General features: G+C 34.9%; 1 protein-coding gene across 1 annotated transcript in view; it reads left to right on the top strand.

Annotated features, from left to right (window-relative positions):
- The first annotated feature begins 1421 nt into the window (after positions 1–1421).
- The window catches only part of LOC106711855 (homeotic protein ultrabithorax), a 110647-nt gene continuing 89950 nt past the window's right edge, over positions 1422–22118 (top strand). The window contains exon 1 of the mRNA XM_045679442.1: positions 1422–2151. Coding sequence (XP_045535398.1) covers positions 1695–2151 — 457 coding nt within the window. The 5' untranslated portion in view covers positions 1422–1694. The remainder of the gene's footprint in view (positions 2152–22118) is intronic.

The raw sequence follows: 22118 nt of genomic DNA on the forward strand, positions 1-22118 counted from the left end.
TGGGAAAGTAAAATGTATGTTGTCAAAAGTATTCAGCTGTCATGACTGAAAAGATGAATAATTGATCGATCTGAAGGACGAAAATCTAATGCGAAGACCCCCATGACAGGATGTGAAATGATTATCAGGCTGTGGGAACTGTTATTCCGTCAATCAATCTCTAAACCATCTAGTTGATATGCAGGCCTCGTCGCCAATTTTAATTAAAATTATTTATAAATAAAAAAACACCATATCAAGTGCTTCGTTATTCTTAGATGATTATGTCTATGGGAGTTAGTAAGTACAACTTTAGGAACTTACTAAAATAAAAATGCACCCAAAAATTAACTTTTATTTGCTGATCTGACTTCATTGTTTTATAAAAAATGACTTGTATATTTTGGTTCTCTCTTTTTATTTGATTACCGATTTCTATATTCATTTTGTGAGCATTAATTGTCTTTAATTAAGAGGCAAATTATAAGTAATATAATTTGTAAAAAAAAAACTATAAACGAATGCATCGGTATTTCTATGGCGTTAAATTGGCCGATTATTGTATGAACAATAAAAAATCTGTGGTGCACATCCCGCCCTTTTTATCGCCTTGTATTTGTTTAAAGAAGTGTCTGCAATAAAAATGTGAGCGTGTCTCAGTACCAGGAGCCATTCATTCGTTTGATGACTTCATTTGGACGCGCGAACCGAGTGCTCTTGCGATAATGCGCCATTGTTTACCCTTCAATAGTGCGCTCCGACTGCACGCGCCGAGCTGCGCCAGACGGGGACAGCTATACATCATTTCGTTACGCCAAGATTGCATGCGTTCGCTGGAGCGCCATCGTCCCTTTCGCGCAACAGACGCGGCGCCAAGAGCGAAAGCGACACCGACAGCACTCGTAAAAACAGGTAGTAGAAGAAATAATAATCATCTTTACGACTTCTCACTCTATTCAGCACCTTGTTATGATACTGCGCTCATTGTGGCCCGGCCGAGGAGCGGTTGTAAAATCTTTTCTTTACTGGCCCGTTTCACTAATTGTACGTTTATGACTTTACGACTTCTGTGGCTTAACTTTACTGTTTGATATTATTGGTCTTTGACTGAATGACTTTTTTTATGACCTTTTTGTGACAGATTGTCAACACAATTAGTTACTTAAGGTTTTATCTATCATTCTACCGTAATATTTATCAAAGATAATGTTCTTAATTTGACCACTACGGCAATTAAGGGTTAGTTTTTGTATCGCCACCACGTGTTCGAGGAGTGATAAGAAATAGAAAAGAGAGCGTAACTGATAATATTTATAGTGATTAGCGAAAAGGGGACGGAACAATGGTCTGGGTAGCGATGTAGCGATGTGGATGGCAGGCGGCGCGCGGGGCGGCGCGCGTGGCGCCCGCGGCCCGCGCTCGCAGTACTCTGCGTGAGCCGAGACGCGCCGGTCGCCCCGACACCCGGCCCACGTCACCCACAAACTTCGCTCGCGACGTCGCAACCCTGACCGCCGCAACCGATCCGCTCCTGAAGCCCGCCACGCGCTCCTAACCCAAACACATAAACTTTATCACCGACGAGGACCATTATGACGCTCGAGTGACGTTTAATAGGCGATAAAATTAATAGTAATTCGTGTTATCACGGCGCGCGGGGCCGCGATGACATAAGTGGTCCAACCGAGTGACGTTCGTGCCGGTGACCGTTCAACATGAACTCCTACTTCGAGCAGGGCGGCTTCTACGGCGCGCACGGCGTGCACCAGAGCGGCGGCGGTGGCGACCAGTACCGCGGTTTCCCGCTGGGCCTGACGTACGCGCAGCCACATGCGCTGCATCAGCCGCGCCCGCAGGACTCGCCTTACGATGCCTCAGTCGCGGCCGCCTGCAAGTTGTACGCGGGCGAGCAGCAGTATGCCAAGGCGGATTGCTCAAAGGCGGCTGGCGAGCAGCAGAACGGGTACGGCGGCAAGGAATGGGGCTCAGGGCTAGGCGCGCTCGTGCGACCCGCCGCCTGCACGCCCGAGGCGCGATACAGCGAGTCCTCGAGTCCTGGCCGCGCGCTGCCCTGGGGCAACCAGTGCGCGCTACCGGGCGCCGCGGCCGGAGCACAGCCAGTGCAGCACCAACCCACCAACCACACCTTCTACCCTTGGATGGCTATAGCAGGTAAGTTTGCGCCGCTAAAAACTATTGTGAAATACGATTAAGGTCCTAAGCACCTCCAGTAAAATTAAAGTTCAATAATCTAATTTATGATGTGTATAAATAAATTTGTTCATATGGGGAGTACATTTATTCTCAGCAAAATAATCAAAACACAAATTTCCCATTACACAAATAAATTAAATCCGTATCGGTAAAAATCTTAAATTCTTCACACCATTAAAAGCACTAAAATGTCGCTACACATAAAACTCGATATCTACAACTCTACATGTGCTCTCATTCATTGACAATAAGACACCAATAAGAAAATCGTTAAATCCCGTCAGGTAGCAAATGATTATATCTCAAGTATCAATAAAACGCACATAAAATGAACGACCCTCGTTAACACCTTATTAGTGCGACAGATTTGAGCGCCATTCATAATTTATTGCGGCCATCAAAATATATATGTCTTTTAAATGAAACAATAAAAACTATTTACTACAGATTGATGATTGCTACTTAAATATTCGTGTCACATAGACTTAAATGTTAAAGGGAAAATGTATTTTTAAACCAACTTTATTTTTCAATGTTTTAATTTTATGTTTCAATCACGATGTAAATTATTTATATATCCTAATGTCTACCAGAGTAGTTATATTTGTATTCGTTTACTGATATTTTTATGGCTTGAAGTATTTGATTTAATAGGGTAATAATACTACTACTACTATATAATAAACATAAAAGATTTTATGATTTTTTTAGCTAGCAATGACTTGTAAACCGCGCTATTTTCACTGAGGAATATAAATTCGATTAAAATATAGCTAATCGAAATTAATCTTTCGAAAAAGATTATCCAATTTATAATAAGAATGCCATATTAAATCTGCATACATATTTTATGCAGTAGTATTCGCAGTAAACAGTTGTGATAAAAGTTCAATAACTTCTATTAGTTTTTGTTGGCAGAACAGAGGTAAATATAAACATTTATACTATTAAAAACATTAGTGATAAACCTTAAAGCAATCATAAGAAGAGCTAGCTTAGTATAAACGTTCTCTTCGTAGTCAAATGGGTGAAATTTTGAGAACAAAGTTTGTGAAATTTTATGTCCAGAGGCAAATTACTATCTCTGTTCGATCCAATTGGAATTAATGTCATAACATTTAAATTTATTAATCTTACTAATATTATAAATGCGAATGTTTAGATGAATGGATGGATGGATAGATGTTTGTTTGAAAGAATCTCCGGAATGGCTAACGGATCTGGATGAAATTTAGCATAGTTTTGAATAGCACATAGGCGGCTACTTATAAAGTTTTTTTTTAATTCCGCGCGGACGGATTCGTGGGCGACAGCTTGTTTATTAATAATATACAATATGTAACTTATAATTTAAAACATATAAATAAATTACATATGCCTTTTAAATATTAAACATAAAAATTCTTAGGTCTTTCTGTCTTTTTAGTAGCATAGATTATTTAATGATGATTGTTATTGGATTAAACTTTTCGAAATGAATCAGTGATAAAAAAAAAAAAACTAAATGACTGTTTTTTTTTGTACCATAAAATTTAGGTAAAGGCATTTAAGTCAATTTTAGTTAAAAAAAAATAGAAATCAAATGTTTAGGCAATCGAAAATATTTAAAAAAAAATATCCAGAGATGCGAAGCGATATCTTAGCGCTCTTGGAGGGAGCGCGCGCGCATTTCGCCCGACCGGGTCAACGGCCCGGTCTAGTTTGGGCGTATTATTATTATACTTAAGAGGCCATGCTGACCAATCGACACAAAAAAACATGTCTGCTGGGAAGGTAAAAGTGTTTCAAGTGTTCCAAGGACTGATCATATCTTTGCAGTTTAATGTGTCGCAATAAAACCCTTTAAACTTCTTTATTTATAATGATAACATTGTAAATTAAGTAGGTATTCGAGGAAAGTTTTAACGGTTTATGTGGACATATACGTAAGTACTTATTCTATTTGTTTAATTTCTGATAAATTAGTGTTAGTTAGTGGAGTGGTTGAAAACCTATCCCAAAACGAGTTCCTACACGTTTTCGAATCTCAAAGCTAAGCGAGATGCCTTTTTTTATAAATATACCATATCAGTAGTAGTAGTTAAAACAAAAGCGGTTAAAGAAATCTTTGATATATTTTTCTGCCCATCCCTATTTGAAAGGTAAGATTTTTTATCGGATCGATATAAACCTTACATATTGAAATAGATTCTTATTACACTGATGTTAATATAATCTTCAACTAGTATGAAAACAATCAAATAAGAACCCCTATTAGAATTTCGTATATGAAAAAAAGCTCCCAGCTTCGAAGCGGACTCACTACGGTAATTAACACGGCGCGTGTGGTCCGCCTCACATAACTCATGCGACTCGATAAAATTAAGTAATGCGGACAAAATAAAATGAAATACAAGTATAAATATAAGTAGTCGCTACGTCAGCTATATTTCACTCGGGAGTTCACGCAACGGCCCGCGAAAACAATACAAGGACGTGGGCAGACGTTAGGAACATTCGTTCGCCTTCGCAGCGGAATAACTGAATGACGCTATGCCTTTTGGTGTCCTCGTTTTTTTTTTTTTTAATTTGATGTGTCTTTTGTGATTTTTAAATCTTACTTCCTTAAATGTCTTACAGCATTTATTATCCTTATTATTAAATACAAACAACAATTAGTCTACACCTATGAAACGTTAGGAAGGTTCGTTTGCCTTTTGCAGCGTAATCAATGTCTGACGCTATACCTTTTGGTCGAGGCCTCTTTTTAAATGGAGTCGCGTGTTCTATTTTCACTAGCGTGGCCAGAACTGGTAGAGAAAAAAACCGCGCGCCGCTAGAGTCGCACGGCTAGCCGATAAGTGGAAATAACCATTTAACTGCCGAAGATTTGCAACCGGATAGACTTTAGCTAAACCTGTGAAATATTTTAGAATACCTGTGAAGTAATTATTACTTGTTATCTATAAAGGCTTATGGATATAAAGTGCCTATTTACCTGAAAGTCATGACGAATTGCACTAAATATCGTTGAGCCGTTGGAAAATAATTATCAAAGTATTAACAATTTAATGTGCCTTAATATGAACATGCAGTAAACAATAAAGGAGAGCTTTCTGATGGGTCAGTTTATTCATCTTGTTAATATGTCGTATTCGTCGATACAACTCATTAGTATTCATTCGAATTGTTAAAAATTATCTTCGTTTTATCTACCCTGCATCAATTATTTCTATTTGAGTTCCGTACAATTTAAATGTTTTAAATATGCTGTTGAAATAAAATATACAAGCAAATTACTTAAAAATTCAATTCACTCGATAAATTAAATTTTGAAAAATTCTAGCAACATTTTCATGGTAAAAAAATCCCATTTGATTTTTCTTTGAACTTCAGGATAGATCCCCATTGATTTACGTTTCATTTTATCACCAGAAGACTATAATCATTAGGTTACTTACGCATAAAGTCGTCCAGTAAATTTGTCAGTACACTTTTAACATTCATATATTAACCGTCATTAACCAACTTCCCAATTACGCAGCGACTAAAGGCTTCAATCAGTAGGAGGATGTCGGGACCTTTCTCTCCGCTTTGCACATTGATTCCAAGAATACAGCAATGCTCTAGTTACGCTTATTCTTTGAGATATTTCTCGGTTACCTTGATTCCACTACGGATGTCTTCGTTGCGACACAATTATTTTAAAAAGAACCTTGACATTTGATTAACGAGTGGCTAAATTTTTAATCAAAAAATACGTATTAACAAATAGTGGGTAGAGCAAGACAGATCAGTTTTTACAACGTAAACTAAAAACTACTTCAAACGTAGGTACTCTCAACTTTTCCTCCAAATTTAAAATAATATAAATACTCATTTTAAGATTTAAAATGGAGTATACGAAGGGTCTGTTTTATTTATGCTTGCGGAACCCACATATAGGTACAAATATGGATCTCATGTCAACTGTAAGACTTTAAGGGTTCGACTAAGTTATTGATTATACGCGTGCACACCCCGAGCGTAAACCTAACCTTAAGCCAAGACCTGACCCTATAATTTCTAAACAGGTTCCGAAATTGGCGACCGAATTTCGCTTGCGGCAGTACATTTTAAATGGTCTTTTATTAAAGAGAAATGAGATATTGTAATCACTACCTAGTTGTTCACTCGCAGGCTACTATACTCGTTTCTGTATTTTCTTTTATTTGTTCCGTGTTGTTGATCCAAGGGCATCGATGCTACAATTGTGATACGCCTGTGAACAGCAAGCGTTCAGATTATTTATTTGAGAAGAACATTTTTTTTTTGCTCAAAATTTATACAGAGGTAGGTTGCCCTTAACAATACGAGAAAAATAAATGATACTTGAAACCAAAGATATTTAAAAAATTTAAATTCAAATTTAACACTTACCTACCTTATAGGAATAAGGTGACAATTGTTTTTGAAACAGAGAAAAATACCATTATAATAAATAATGAAAGGAAAATTATTTTTACGCGCGTACAATACTCGGTGTGTGACTGCCCTTATAAATGCAGATTGTTCGAGACACGTGAAGTATTTATTATGTGGGGCAATGTCAAAATATTGCATCTCATGTTTTTAAACATGAAACATATTTGTAGTAGGTTTGTATTTTAATTTCGTTTTTGTTTTAATAACCTTTTTTTTGACCACAAGATTTAAGATTTAAGATAAGATCTTTGATCAACAACAGATGGAGCTGCAATATTGATACCTACATACTTATATTTAAAATTTTCTTTTATTGACGTATTCTATACTTACGATACAATATAAAAAACAGAGAGTTCTTGAAATTTAAAATCTTTAACGTTTGTTCCCGTTACTTTAACCAAACTAGGTAAAAAACATGGTTACGCAAAGTTCATAAAAGAACACCTTTACGACGGTCGGAACTAAAGGCCTTGAACAATAATAAGCCTATAAAACAATGTAAAGAACTACTCAATAGAAGTATTCTATAATAGTACCCCAATTGCTCGCAACGACCGCCGCACACAATCAAAATAAACAACGAATTCACACAAAAATAGCAGCATAATAGCCCCGGTAACAGTCGCAGCCCATAAACTAATAATGGGGGAGATATGTTTTATGGGTTCGAAGTTTTGAATGCGCCGTTTGACTTTTTAAAATGTTTTAGTATGGTCAAAAACGTGAGCGGGTTAACACGTACGTTGTGTCAAGATCAGTGTTGAATTATGTACAAGTTCAAAATGGTGAAGATTGACGGGTTCTGCGTCGTGGAGGTGTGCGAGCGCATGTTCCCGCCAGTTCGTGGCGGCCATCTTGGACAAAAATCGATCATAGGTGTGCACATGTGAAGTGAAAACTTATTCGATTTCTAAATTATTGTGTATTGGTAATGTGTAAAATGTTTTATGATGTAATACGTTAAAAGACTTATAAAGTAAGCCTTATAAATGGTAGTTATGGATTAGTGCAAATTTTATCATTGTATTTTTTAATTAGTGTATATTTATGTAAACATACCTGTTACCTGCATAGATTGATATGAAATTTCTGTGAATTCCGAATACATAATGTGTACCTAAACAAAGTAATATCGGTACCAACGTTGGTAGACATACTAAAGTAGTCCCTATTTCGTGTTTCCGTTTTTTTATCACAATAATATTATTTATGATAACATCTTACACTGTCGTGTATTTATTATTTACGTTTAAATTCGGTGATTTTTTTTATAAACTGTTATTGTTACGAGGATAAGTGGACTGTATGAAAGGGCCGGTTGTATCGCCTTCTTAAATCGCAATGAAAGTTCGGGTCAAGGCTAGTTCAGAAGAGTAGTCCGTTGCCGGTGGAGTCCGAGGTGGCGAGTGTCGTCGCCGTCGACCGCCGTTCGCTCGTTGGTGCCGCCGGTCGTGACGTCGGTCGTGACGTCGCGGTCGCCGGCGCCGCGTCGCAGCGAGTCTTGCCATGTCTCAACATAAACATTTAAAATAGTTTATGCAAAGTGAACGCAACTTCACATGATTTATTTTACTAAGCCACAAAAATAAAACTTTATAAGGGTTTCATTCCATATATCTTAGATAGGCGGAAGCGGAGATATTTAATACATTTATTGTTATAAGTGACAGAGATAATAAATTTAATTGATGTCATAAGAATAACTAAACAAAAATAATCCAAAGAATAAAAAAGATACCAACTTCTTTCACATGAAAATGTTTTTTAATATATCCTGTCATTATTTATATGTTGATATTTGAAAGTTGAAATTAACGATTGGTTAAAAATAGAGAATCGTGTCTATGCTCATATTTGTCTCAGATTTTAAGGCATTGTAACTTTACATTATACAACGCTTAACTCTAATTAAATACAGAGAATACGTTGAACCTCAAGTAAACAGAACCATAACAGTGGCAATAGATTTTAATTTAGGTTGGGGTAGTATTTATATAAATCTTAAATTATAAAGCAATATCTTTTGATAGCAATATTGGATATATTTTTAAGAGTGGTAGACGCCAGCAACACCAACAACATTTGCCAAAATGGCCGGCTCCCTCAGTGCAATACAACGACCACACAGAAAACAGGCGTGAAGTGTCGTTTTGCTATTTCGGTGATTTAAGTGCCAGTCAACTCGTTTGCCACCTTATCTTACATATAAAAAAAACCTGAAAGCAGTCATCAATAAAATGTATGTTACAATGAAATGATGATACAATTTGGTTCAAATTTTGTCAGGTGTAATATACTTACAAGAAAATACCGCATCGCTTCGCATGGATCGCGGTCCTAAAACGCGCGGCTGCCGAAGACTGCGCGCCAATTAATAATTTTGCACGATTCCTCGCGCTCGACTGGCCGACTGTTTGGATACGAGTAAAATACATTATGTCGTTTTAAATTATGTTATCTACTTAAATTATCACTGATTGCACCGACGAAGCAAAGGTCCCTATCATTGCAGGCTTTAATAATTATAGACAATGCATCCGATGAGGCTACGGCGTGCTGATGAAAGCTTAATTCGATTTAATTTCACTGTAATTTTAGAGTAAACCCACTGATGTGGAGTGAAGATAGTTTTTACATAAAATATTTATAACATGTCGCTACTGGAAGCAAATTAAACAAGGCGAAATATCACGAACGGCGCGAACTAATTTTCCTTGCTGTAGCGCGTTCTTAGTAAACTATTAAGCGTTATTTAATTTTACATAAACGGTGCACTGTTACACTCCATATTAATATCACAGTTTTCTTCCATGCAAAAATTCTGATAGAGATAAGGGAATATAATTTTTATTACCAAGTTCACAAGTGTACTTTTCCTAAACACCGAATCATGTTTATGTTTCTCATCGCAAGAAGTAAATGCACCTTTTGCGGTGAACTTAACAGCTAGAATCGTTTAGCGTAGCGCTTGTTAGATATTTTAAGTTATTTCGTTGATATAAAGGTCTGCGTGCCGAAACTAACATTTTAAAGCACGATGTGTCTTCTTTTTAAGCTATTCGGTTAATCGTGTAAGACCTAGTACTCTTTATACAGAAAGCTATAATGTTTCGTGTACACAATTATTATAAAAGTGATGGAATGTAAATTATTTAGTAACTAGCTTTTGCCTGCGACTCCATCTGCGCGGATTAAAAAAAACTTAATTAGTACTCTATGTGTTCTTCCAGATTTTGTTCTACATCAATGCGAAATTTCACCAAAATCCGTTTAGCCGTTCCGGAGATACCTTCTAACAAACATGCATCCAGCTATCCATCCATCTTAACTTTTGCATTTATAATATTAGTAAGAACTAAGATATTTAATACTAACAACTGCGTATGAACTGAATTTAATTAAGTGTCAATTTACCGTTTTTGAGTGCCTATTTTAACGACAACATATTCGAAAATACTTGTCGGTTAAAGGTATTCTCCATCGACCCTCCACGTTTTAAAGCTGTTGTAATAAAATAATATTTCTACAACACATAGGCTACTTACAAAGTTTTTATTAAACCCGCGCGGACGGAGTCGCGGGCGACAGATAGTTATAATTACGTAGCAAGAATCATACCTATTGCATATTTCCCGTGTATTTCTGCTAACGGTTTATCTGTCTTTCTAACTTGTACTACAATAGTGTGAAATTGAATGAAAAAATCGAATAAAGAGAGTTCGCATTGACATCTTTTTTAAATAGCATTGATGAATCATGTGATATTTAATAGTTTCTCATAAAAGTCTTTTCGAATCATCATTGCAATCTGCATAAACTTAGCAATAACTGTTATAATATATCTAAAAAGTTTAACAGACTGATTGTAAACATGGTCGTTAAATTTAAAGATATTTTTAATTTCTCTTAAAAACGTTTCACCGCCATACTCTAAAACGGTTATACCGTTCGGTAGCCATATTGACGTCACTTTGTTTCTTACAGTGAATGCTCGACGATAGATTGGATAACCTGAGCAGCAAAAAAACATTGCCTTATCTACAACCACTTTAGAAGTAAAAAATGTGACATTGTACATTGGACATCAATAGATCATGTCAATTAGTTTGAACTTTTACTGGTCATAATTACATTAAAGTAGCTATGCATCGCTTTAGCATCAAAAATTTTACTATTATTAAGGATTAGTGAAATTAAAAATAATGTATAAAATTTTATCTATCTTTATCAATTTACCGCTGATGCTACTTACGTAAGATATTTAGTTGTATTTTAAACTTGATTCGTAGTTGCTACTTTTTAATTGCACTATGCCAATGTTGGACGGTGTATACTCGAGTAGTTAAAGTCCGTAACGAATCAGTGCGATCTGCTACGCCACTCATACATTCGTATCGGCTATCTTTCTAACGATCAATAAACTTTATCACACCATTTCGGTAGGAATCTCAATAATTATCGATCTATAAATTTTTATTCACAATTAAATTGTGCTTTTTATGATCAAGCTTTGGTGAAAGTCTGAATAATATTCTAATACTATCGGAGTATGGCAATTTTTTTTTATGATCCTTAATTATTTATAACAAAAGGAACCGTCGTCAGCGAATGGGTTATCGTGTCGAAAGCGCAATTTTTAAATCGTTACGATCGTGTATAAAATTGAATATTCACGGCGGGAATCGAACAGAAAGCTTGCGCCGGCGCCGACGCTCATGATATATGGGGGCCCCACCACATACTTAACTAATAAACCCTTCCAGTTAAAGAGACACACCGTGATATATAGCCGTCCCATTCCTGCAAACATCTACCATTGTAATTACCGTGGTTATTTGAAAATGTACGAGTATGTTCATCCACGCGCATTCTCAAAGTACGGGCTCTTCAAGTAAGCTGCTTTATCGCTCGACTGTAATTATGAATAGGTCTTTATAAATTATTCATTACGTTAAAGCCTACCACATCCGTTATAAATTAATTAAAAGAAGGTAATTGTTTTCACACGTAATAGGTAATAGAAAAACTTACTTAGCAAAACTTTGAACCCTTTTAGTTATACTCATAATTAGTGGCCATTAATGTATACTCTAATGCACCTGTTATAACAGTTACAATGATGCAATAAAACTAGAGCGAGATGATCGTCCGCGCTACGCTCTACCGCCAAAACGGTGAGCGGTCAAACCGACAAAACGACCCGACTCCATAAATGTTACATGCGGGCCGAAAAAATCAACGTATCTATTATAGAGTCCGTTTTTTGTTCCATCGCTTGGCTTTACAACACAGTCGTAAATTATAATTTATTAAAGGAACGAAATTAAGATATCCACATCGTATCTATGGCGGTACGTCTTTTAGATTGTAATTTCCGAGCGCCCTTAGTGTAATTCAGCAGGTCCTAAGGAACGGACTGCTCCTCGCGGCCGGTGCTGTAAACGAGCGTCTGCACAAGGTGCTGCGGAGTGGTCGATCGTTATGCATATAGCGTGTTGGAATCGTTAAGGCGGCGTGACCCACCGCGCTCGGCTCCACACCGGCGATGCATCAAAGCGAACGAACAGGCGATTCGATGCGACACACGTCTCGCCAATTTGCGCTTCGCAATCAACGGATTCGCTCAGCGACCGCGACGAACGCGTGCTCCGATGCCGCTTGAAGGTTGGTACATCTTCAAAGTTGGTGCCAACATTTGATGTAGGTATAAGAGACTAGTGACGGGCGACAGTTGTGCAGTGAACTTATTTTCTCTACGTGTGTGAGTAATTAGAGTAAGAATGAGCTCATCATATGCCAACATCAAGACTAGATATATAAGAAACCTGTGACTGTATGAAAACGAGTATAAGATAAATACTGTCGATATATTAAAATGTATACAATTATGTAAACATTGTAATACCAACCTTGTGATGATATTTTGAAATTGTTAATGTAATTTGAAGTTATAAAACGTAGATTTATTTTTTTCCAATCATAATATTCTAAGTGTTACCTACTTACCGTCATTCTATTGCTCGACTAAATGTAGTATAAAAAACCCGATAATTAAGTCAGACGTAGCAGACAATGTTCAATTCAAGACATCGGAACTGTGTAACCGGCGTCGCTTAAAAAAAACAATTGGCGTATTGCTTATTACGTGCTACGTCTGGGTACGTATTGAAAATGCACGATTTGCTTTTACTTTTTCACACGCGCCACGGGAGATGCACTCAGTACTCGGCAGCCAGCGCACGAATGTTCGACTCATCATCGTCTACGCGGAATTCTGATGAGAGTTTCCTTCTGCAGCGTACTAGTGATACATAAAACATGCAGCTTACCGTCATGTTTACAACGGACAATACGATCGCGCTTCGTGTGCTAAGCGCGCTTTTATAATGTGCTTCAAATTACCTATGAAAATATACGATTCTATAGCTGGAATTGTAGCGAAGTAGTGACGTCTCGAACAACACTTTGTACGTGACAAGAAACTAGATTCGCTTTTCGATGATTTAACTTTTTTTAATGGAATCTGTGCGATGTTTTAGTTGTTCAAAGAGGTCAAAGACCGTAGCCGTTATGAATGCGAGCGCACGGAGACGCCACGCCGCGAAAATATGTCTCCAAACAAACGAGACCGTACAAAATCTAGCGCCGGCCGTGTAGGAAGCGATAATCTAAACTGCCACAGCTATAGACACGAAACGGAAATAAACGCCGGTAATTATAATTAATGTAAGTCCATTTTTAATTAAGGTTTGAGTCAACGAAAATTTATAGCTTTGACTTTTCAGGGTACTTTACGAGTTGTATGTGGTGAAATAATGATAAACGTTTGGGTTTAGAGAATTGGCGGTTCCATTTGCCTAGAAATAATTTAACGTTATCTTTCACAGACGGTTTCATAATAGCTCATTTCTTATAGGTAATTTAATTTCTATAGAACTTAAGGGTAATTAGGATAAAAGACAAAAACTTATTATTATACGTAATTTCATATTCAATTTGACCTTTTTCTTAATTCAAATGTATTAAAGGTATCGTCAGCGTAACAAACTATATTTTTATTTGAATCTAAACACCAGCACGATACTCTCTGCAGCCTACTTACTACGAAACAGGTTCTATATAGATCAAGGCAGTAAATCATTGGCCCGCTAGTAAAAGTCGCACACATGGAAAAACTCTCCAGTGCTGTGATTATAGCTTAATTAAAATTCTTGTTCCTCTTACAATCCTCTCTTTCTTAAACCATACATAAAAACTATAACTATCAATCATATATTGAAATAAATAAGAACTAAAATAGATCAAGTTTTATCGGAAATTTCAATATCTAATTTTTCAAGAATATATAGGTTTTAAAGATAATTCTACCTAAAATACGTAGAACTACTTACATACAGATAATTTAAGACTTTACGTCATTTACGCGATTGCAAATCCGGGGCGGAGGACAGGGTGGCTATAGTGACCCGTCTCCCCGGCGTGGCCCGCTGACCTCTCTAACTAACCTCAGCCGTTCAATTCTCGACTAATCGACCGGTCATTTTCAAGGGATTAAATTATCGAGATTAGGTCATTTATCACTGCTCATATTGTCAGTAACAAAAAATTCTTAAACCTCAAAATGATTAAAGAATTATGAAATTCAGTTCATCATTATTTTGATAACTAAAGGTGTAATCGTAATTAAGACACTTCAATAAAATTTTATTTTTTTAATCATCTATAAAAGTTAAATAGCTTTCCTAACAACTTCATAAATTATTGATGGGAAGCTAAACTTAAAGGTAATTTTGTTCTCAATAAAACAATAAAACTGTCGACTTTATAGCCGTATCAATCAAAAAGCAGTTTCACATCGACGCAAACCGCGTATCAAATTTGAATTAATTAACGGTAATTTAAATAAATTAGCAATCCACTTCAACAGTTTACTTGCGATATCTAAACAAAACTTCATTTACTACTCGTATTTGATAAATTAAAATTGTACAACCTTTGTTTAACTTTACTATGCCTTTAGTTATTTCGAATTTGGATTAAGGTCTTCTACATGACTAATAAAAAATTTATTTAACTGTATTTTGTAAAAATCAAATTAACCTGACTGCCTATAACTTTTTATCTAGTGAAACAAAGCTTATGAATAAACATCATAATTAATTGCCATAACTCGCATGAACAAGGGATTTAAATTTTTATTAAATATTTAGGTACTAGTGTAAAGGTCATGTGGATTGCAATAGAATTTTAACTTAAACGCTCTACCAATGTCAAATAATAGACAATAACAGCTTGTTAATAATGAGGATGGTTCAAAATTCTTTCAAAGCCATAGATGGTGGTACGTTGTTAATTATTTTTCCTTACGCTTCTTTATAAATGAATAATTCATAAATAACATTTAAGTAAAGTTTTTCTATTAAATTTCCATTTCGATGTCTTGTAAAGTGACTGATGTGCCTTGAGTAAGCATTGAGGTAGTTAATTGTGCCTATTAAGGTGTTAAAGCCTATCCCCAATTGGTTCGATGGCTGGAATTAAGATAAAGTTCGCACCTGGTAGGCTGTTTAAACGTCGCGATTCGAACGCGGCGCAGTAAGGCGCAGTGTTTACGACTTCGCCGCGTCGGGCACTTGCCCACTCCGACGATATAATCACCTCGATAACAATATTGAAATGCGACCAGTAATTGCTTAATATAACTGGCACACGTTTACAATGATAATAAAAAGTCACAAATAATGATCACTTAATTATTATCATTTTAAAATAAAAAAATACATACATTATTTGATAACATTAATACAAATTAATGAAATGTCTATTTAATCTTATTACATTTTCTTAAATTACATAACTTTTTTTGAACTTTAAAGTATTGAGCACAAGTTTCGTAAAATAATTTATATTGGTAGTGTGCGTCGAGCTTTAAAGCCCATGCTTTATAGAGGGTTGAGTTTACAGCACATTTTGTAGGATCAGCTGTTTGATTACGTCATTACAGATATTAGAATGCGTTTTTAGTATACAGCGTCTGTAAATTTACTCAAAAGAATTGGAATGTAATTCACAATTAAAATATAGGTAGGTATCTGCAATGCTTTAGGTCACATTAAAAAATTAAGCCTTTCTTTATTATGAATTTTTGAAATGGTACAATATCAAAAAATCATCTAAATGTACTATCTATTATTGATATCCTTATGCGTAGAAATAAAACTTCTTTATTAGATATCGATCTGAGATAATACACAAGTATCTTCTATTTTGAGAAATAGTGCGAAGTTTACCGTAACTATAAGGTTACTTGGTAATTAATTCGTAAGTACGTATTCCAGGTAAAATAACCGCCGTTTAAAATTCTACATGAAGTAAGTAACCAGGTATAAAACTATTATTTACATAGAGTCCAGTAAAAAGCATAATTGTATCGTGCCGCAAAAAAACGTTGCACAATTTTTATGCTTGAGCAATTGTCTTCATTCAGTCCGTCAAAGACACTTTTTCATGGAATCTACGCCTTTGATATTTTAAAGAAAGGCAACATTGTTGTTATGATAAATTAAAATAATTGTTCCTACCATGTCAACCGACGTTTGAATAGTTGATAAAAAAAACCAACAGTAGTACGTAGAAATGACATGAAAATGTGAATTCTACGTAAAATGTGGTTAAAAAGTACCTTAAGGGAAAGAGCGTTCTTTCGTAAAGAAAAACTAATACATCTGCAGCACTTGGCTTCTGTTTGAGGACAACGTTTGAGAGCACTTTAAATTGCTATACAATAATAATAAGTTATTTAATCAATAAAAGAAAAAAAAATACCGTAATATGAACTTAGAAAGATATAAACATAATATTTTTACTAACCTTTAATATATGAATGTCGTTGTATAAGTAAAACGGAGAAGTTGAGAAAGTGTTTTATTTAAAAATATCTGGTATGATGTCTAACACATGTTCACGGTGCGGGATAACACTGATGCTAATTATTATTATGGGTATTTACTAAATTCATATGACGAGTGTTTAAACAATTAAATCCACTATGACTACGACAGCATTTAATTTTTTTGTAATAACTATTTGCGTCCCTCTAGAGTGCGATATTCACGAATAAATTTTGCGTGTAGGCCTCCATTGTTCCCGAGAATGTCAGGGATCTTTCATTTTCTATTGTCACTTGCAAATGTAAAATGATTCATGTACTGCATGATACATATAGAATTAATGAATAAATTAATCTATAATGTAAAATTATGAAAAATCTATATTATTAATACAGAAGTGAGGTATTTTTCACGATTATTGATTACTGAACGTTAAAATTTGTTAAAAAAAATTGTGAAATCGGCATTTAAAAACTGAAAAGAAAGTCTGCGGTAGTTCGTGATATTTAAATCGTTGTTTTTCATCGTACCACCATTAAAGGCCACCTCGTAAGATTGATTTCTGGCATATTCAGTTTTAAACTTTTATTCAATAAATACGTTCTTATTTCTTTTTTTGGTAATCGATATGAAAGTAAAGCAACTTCGTTACCTTGCACCGAACCCCGGGGGCGAAATCTCAACTGGCGAGCTTCGACACAACACGAATCACAGTACCGGGCGTCTCGAAAATCCGGTAATTGTTCCGCTACAAGAATTCAATGTTGCAATGCGATAAATCATTTCACGTAGCAACAGTACAGCTATTAAGTTCGTGTACATACCACCTCAGTATACTTCGCTCCGACCTCGTGCGCCCTTGATCTAAGATCGTCGTACATTGACTATTTTGCACACTATGGCAATACTCGTACATGCAATCCTGCATTAGTTTTTTCCAGCGTAAGAAACGCAAGATTAAACTTTAATTAGCTAATAGTATACTCTTTATGGATACCTATATATTTAAATTTTTTCGATTATAAGAAAAACTTCAGAAATAAATTATCGAAGAACTTTTATAATTAGATTACATATTATTAAAACTATTGACTCGCGATGGCAGAAAAGACACACTGAAAATAGAATTCCTTATATGTTTTTAATGTTGACAGGAAATGATGCATCAATAGAAGTCGAGTAAAGATTTATAATTTAATAAAGAACAAAATGTAAACTTGAAAACACCAATAAATACGTAGTAAGTAGTATGTCATAAAGCTTTTGTTTGTTTAAATTTTGTATCACTGTATGATGTCATTCGTAAATGTAACGAGTCATTCGGGGCAGCGTCATTGCGCTTCGCCTAGAATTATCGACCGTCCAAATTGTACGCAAGTTCAAGGACCCAATAAAAAATGGGCACGTGAGTATACGCCGACTACGGGACGTAACGAGCTATTACACGATACTTATTCACGATAACATCGCTTTTGACGCTGCGTGTTCCTAAGCCGATGCCTATTTTTCAATGAATCTAGAACAAAAAATAAAATTAAAATATAAAACATAACTTGTTCGCAATAATGTCCTTTGCAACTTTATTAACACTCTAGGAACCAAGCAAAGAAAAATGTGCACGATTTTTACAATTTACAAGCCGGAAAGGATACCAGTTGTCATAGAAAAACTGTTTTTTTCTTAAATGTAACCCTTTGATAAAACGAAGATCGAACTTTGCCCGCTTGATAACGATAATTAAAACGAAAGCCTGAGCACTGAGCTTCGACGGTTATATCTTCAAATGTATATCTCAAAACGTTCTTAATTATGTGAATTAAGTTATAAATATTTTTTAATTGTAGTTATTCGAGATATCCCACACGAAGATGGTGCGGATATGAACAATTGAAACTTAATAATGAGCTGTTACGTACGCTAGTTTGTTAATTATAGTAAAATTTTAAATTATATATTTATTTAACACACACATATACAAACAAAATATAATTTAGAATTTTTATGATGTTGGTATTTCTCTACCGTAATAGTTACGCGAGTACAATTTTTGGTGGAATTAAAACAATTTGTATCAGTAAATAGTAAACACAGCTACGTTTTTCTTGCATTTGCATCGTAGAAAATATAAAAACCCCATTAATATAGAGCAAATACAAATTTACAGACGTCTTTTTTGATATTGGCATAAGCTGGGATAGCAAAACAAAAGTCCAAATGTCCAAATGGGCCCTTATTCATCGCATACTCATAAGGAGATAATGTATAGTTTTCGATATCACTTTTGTAAGCGTGTTTTCCAAGATATTCTTGTTTATTGTTCTACAATGTAATGATAAAAACTTGTAAGGCGTATGATTTTAATTACAATTCTTGCACCTGCGTATGTTTGTTAGTACGAATGTTGTTTTAAGTTTTTACATTAAGTTTGTGTTAGCCAACTGGTTGCATTTTGCGATCGGTACCGGTTGTGTAGAGTGCGTTGTTTCGCGCCCGGAGTGAGTTACTGCGTTACCGACTGGCCCACTGCTTATAACTTTCTTACGGTTGTTTGTACCTGTATGAGTTATGTGACTTTGCTTTAGTCCTAATTAATGCGGTTGTACGAACTATTTTCTATTTCTTCTGTTCTTTTTATCATAAGCTTGTATGCAATTCACACTTAAGAACATACATTCTATTCTTATACAATTTCTAGTATCTAAATAACACAGGGAATATTAGGAGGCATGTCTAGACACGAAATGAAAAATACGAAATAAGATTCATATTTCAAGGAAGACCGGAACACGTGTTCTGCTTCCCACAAGAGGTCGTGACATTGGAGAGTTTTATACAATGTTGTTTTTAGTTTAATGTTACCTATGTTATTTTTTATAAAAGTTTGAGGTTATTATTTAAAAAAAAACAAGTTTTGTTATTAATAAAAGAGTCAATACCTAATGTTTTATGAAACATAATTTTTTTGTATTTCAATTTAAGTTTTTTTTAGTTTGTAAGACACCAATAAACAACTTCTAAGTTTTGCGTTTCATTTATCCATCCAATACACAAACATGTGGTCAAGTTGTACAACTGGTCGTTTCTAAGCAACACTTACGATGCGTATTATTTGAAGTATGCAATACCTTGGCCACCGCATGGGAGGTAACGCACCCAAGCAACATTTTTATAATGCCTTCCTATTGCTGTCAATTCTCGCAATACTTTTCTTCTATATATCCTAGGAGATACTATTCACTTATGTGTATCGACTATTTTAATGAAGGATAAAATACAGCTAGTGGCTTAATTTAATGATAAATGTGACAAAATTTTGTTTCTGGTTGTGTCGACATTATTACATGGAATGATAAACTTTGTAATTCTTTATCATATTAATATAATAGTTTCTCTAGTATATTAATATTTATTATTTTAATTTGTACAATGTTTTTTCATTTATCTCATATTCATTGATAGTACGATTAGGTACTTAAACAGTTGCCGTCTTGACTAAACTCACCTGTCATCTTTTAGTGACTGAATGTAGTTGTGTGCGAACAATGGCACTCACTAAACACTAATCGCATGTCTAGTAAAACATTAATCATCAAAGGACCTGAAACACACAAAAAAACTATATCACTAATACGCTATTACCGATTATCATCTGTTCATACAAAACACTCGGGTCTATATTAATGTCTTCATAACACGCTCGCGTGAGTTAGACTAGTATTGATACACGTTACTTCCACCTCGTATTACCTCTTGTATTGGAATATTATCAATTGTTTTGTCTTTGCGGGAACCTTTTCTTCAAACTTTAAAAGCAGGAAAATCCGTATGTGTCATGGGTCTTCAAAATCTGTAATATAAAATGTTGTACTTGATTTACATATTTCTTTAAACCCTTAAGAGATAGAGCACCTGTAGTATACATACCACTTATGCTGAAGGCTTGTAATGTGTATATATGAAATATGAATAGAACGAAGGTGTGGTTAGTGTAAACTAGTCTTGACTAATAATCCACAATAGTTAGGCATTAATTTACATGATAACAAACTTTGGTATGCAAGTTAAAAGTTTGTCTTTTTTTATTTATTTAGATTGAGCAAGCTGTATATTAGTTTATGTAACATATTTAAATCTTCTACCTCTCTCATGGCGTGCATCACGACAATATTCTGAACTCTGTGATCTAGGAGGGCGCGCCACAATTTGCTAAACGCTCACGCCGATGATAAAGGGTTATACGCCTGAATTATTATATTATTATCCTTAAGTGCTTGTACCTTTTGTGGATTAATAGTATTTTTCATTTTTATGGAGAACCTAGATGTTGGAAAAGAATTAGTTTAATAAACCGTGTCGAATTTTCGATTGATATTATAGAGTAGTAAAATCAGACGTAACAATACAAAACTGCGCCATTTTCTCTTGGATTAAAATCAACAAATTATTTAGGTTATCAATATATGTTTGATTAATGGTGCGATTTTGAATTCAATTAATAGGCGTAAATCTACCAGAATGTTAGAGAAGTCAAGTATAATTGTATAATTGGGTAAAAAACCAGTAAGCAACGGATTTAGCAAAAAACGCACCGACGATAGTTAATATTATGCGTTGCATGTTCTTTATGCCGACCTTGCCAATGCCATAAATTGAACAGTTGTGACATGCAAATCTCCACTAACTGCGCCTGATTTATGTCCCTACCAACGTATAAACGTAGCCACGTAAACATTTGCAAATATCTACATTGCTTTTGATACTTTCCGGGCTATATTAGCCGCGGAAGCGCCATTTGGACTATGATATTTTCAAATGTTAATTGTTGCAGAGGTTTCGGTCTCAAGATATATTTTGATACTAAACCTGTTACAAGATATTTATCTGGATTTGTGATATACATATATTTCATATTAGCACATACATATTATGGTAATTGCATACATATTTTATAATACTCTTTTAACATTTATTACTTGATCATTTTAATCTTGGTCATCGTCTAAGCACATAGAATACCAATTTAGGTTAAAAATGACAATATTTAAAAAATATTTTTTCCCGACAAGTATTATTAGTTTACTTAATAACACAAATAATGACTTTACAAAGTAAAGAGGCGGTTGATAAAAAGTTCAATTGATTCCACGTTTGAGTTACACCGGTGTGACGCTGGCCGGTGCCCATTGGCCGCAGGCCCGCCGCTGCCGGTCTACGAATAACAAGTCACCTGCAGGCGCCATCATGATTGCAATTTCCTTATAATAACAAACATTCTTTACATTGTGGATCTTGTTGACGATTGCAATGATAAACTTAATATAAAAGCTTGATAATGTCTAATTGTACATAGACTTTTATGGATCATAGATTATTATTTGTACCCTATCTGGATCTATTTGTCTTTTAAACTATGTTCGTTAGTAAGTTGAATATTATGACTAATTCTTATAGACTCATTGGTAATTGTTAGTTTTGTTATCTAGAATAAATATTGCGTGTATGGAATTTTAATTATATTTATATATATTTTTTTCTTAATGTAAAATAGACTTCATGTTTTATTTTTTATCGTTAGTTGCATCATAATTT

This window comes from Papilio machaon, chromosome 9 (assembly GCF_912999745.1).
Source record: "Papilio machaon chromosome 9, ilPapMach1.1, whole genome shotgun sequence".
Classification (NCBI taxonomy): Eukaryota; Metazoa; Arthropoda; class Insecta; order Lepidoptera; family Papilionidae; genus Papilio; species Papilio machaon.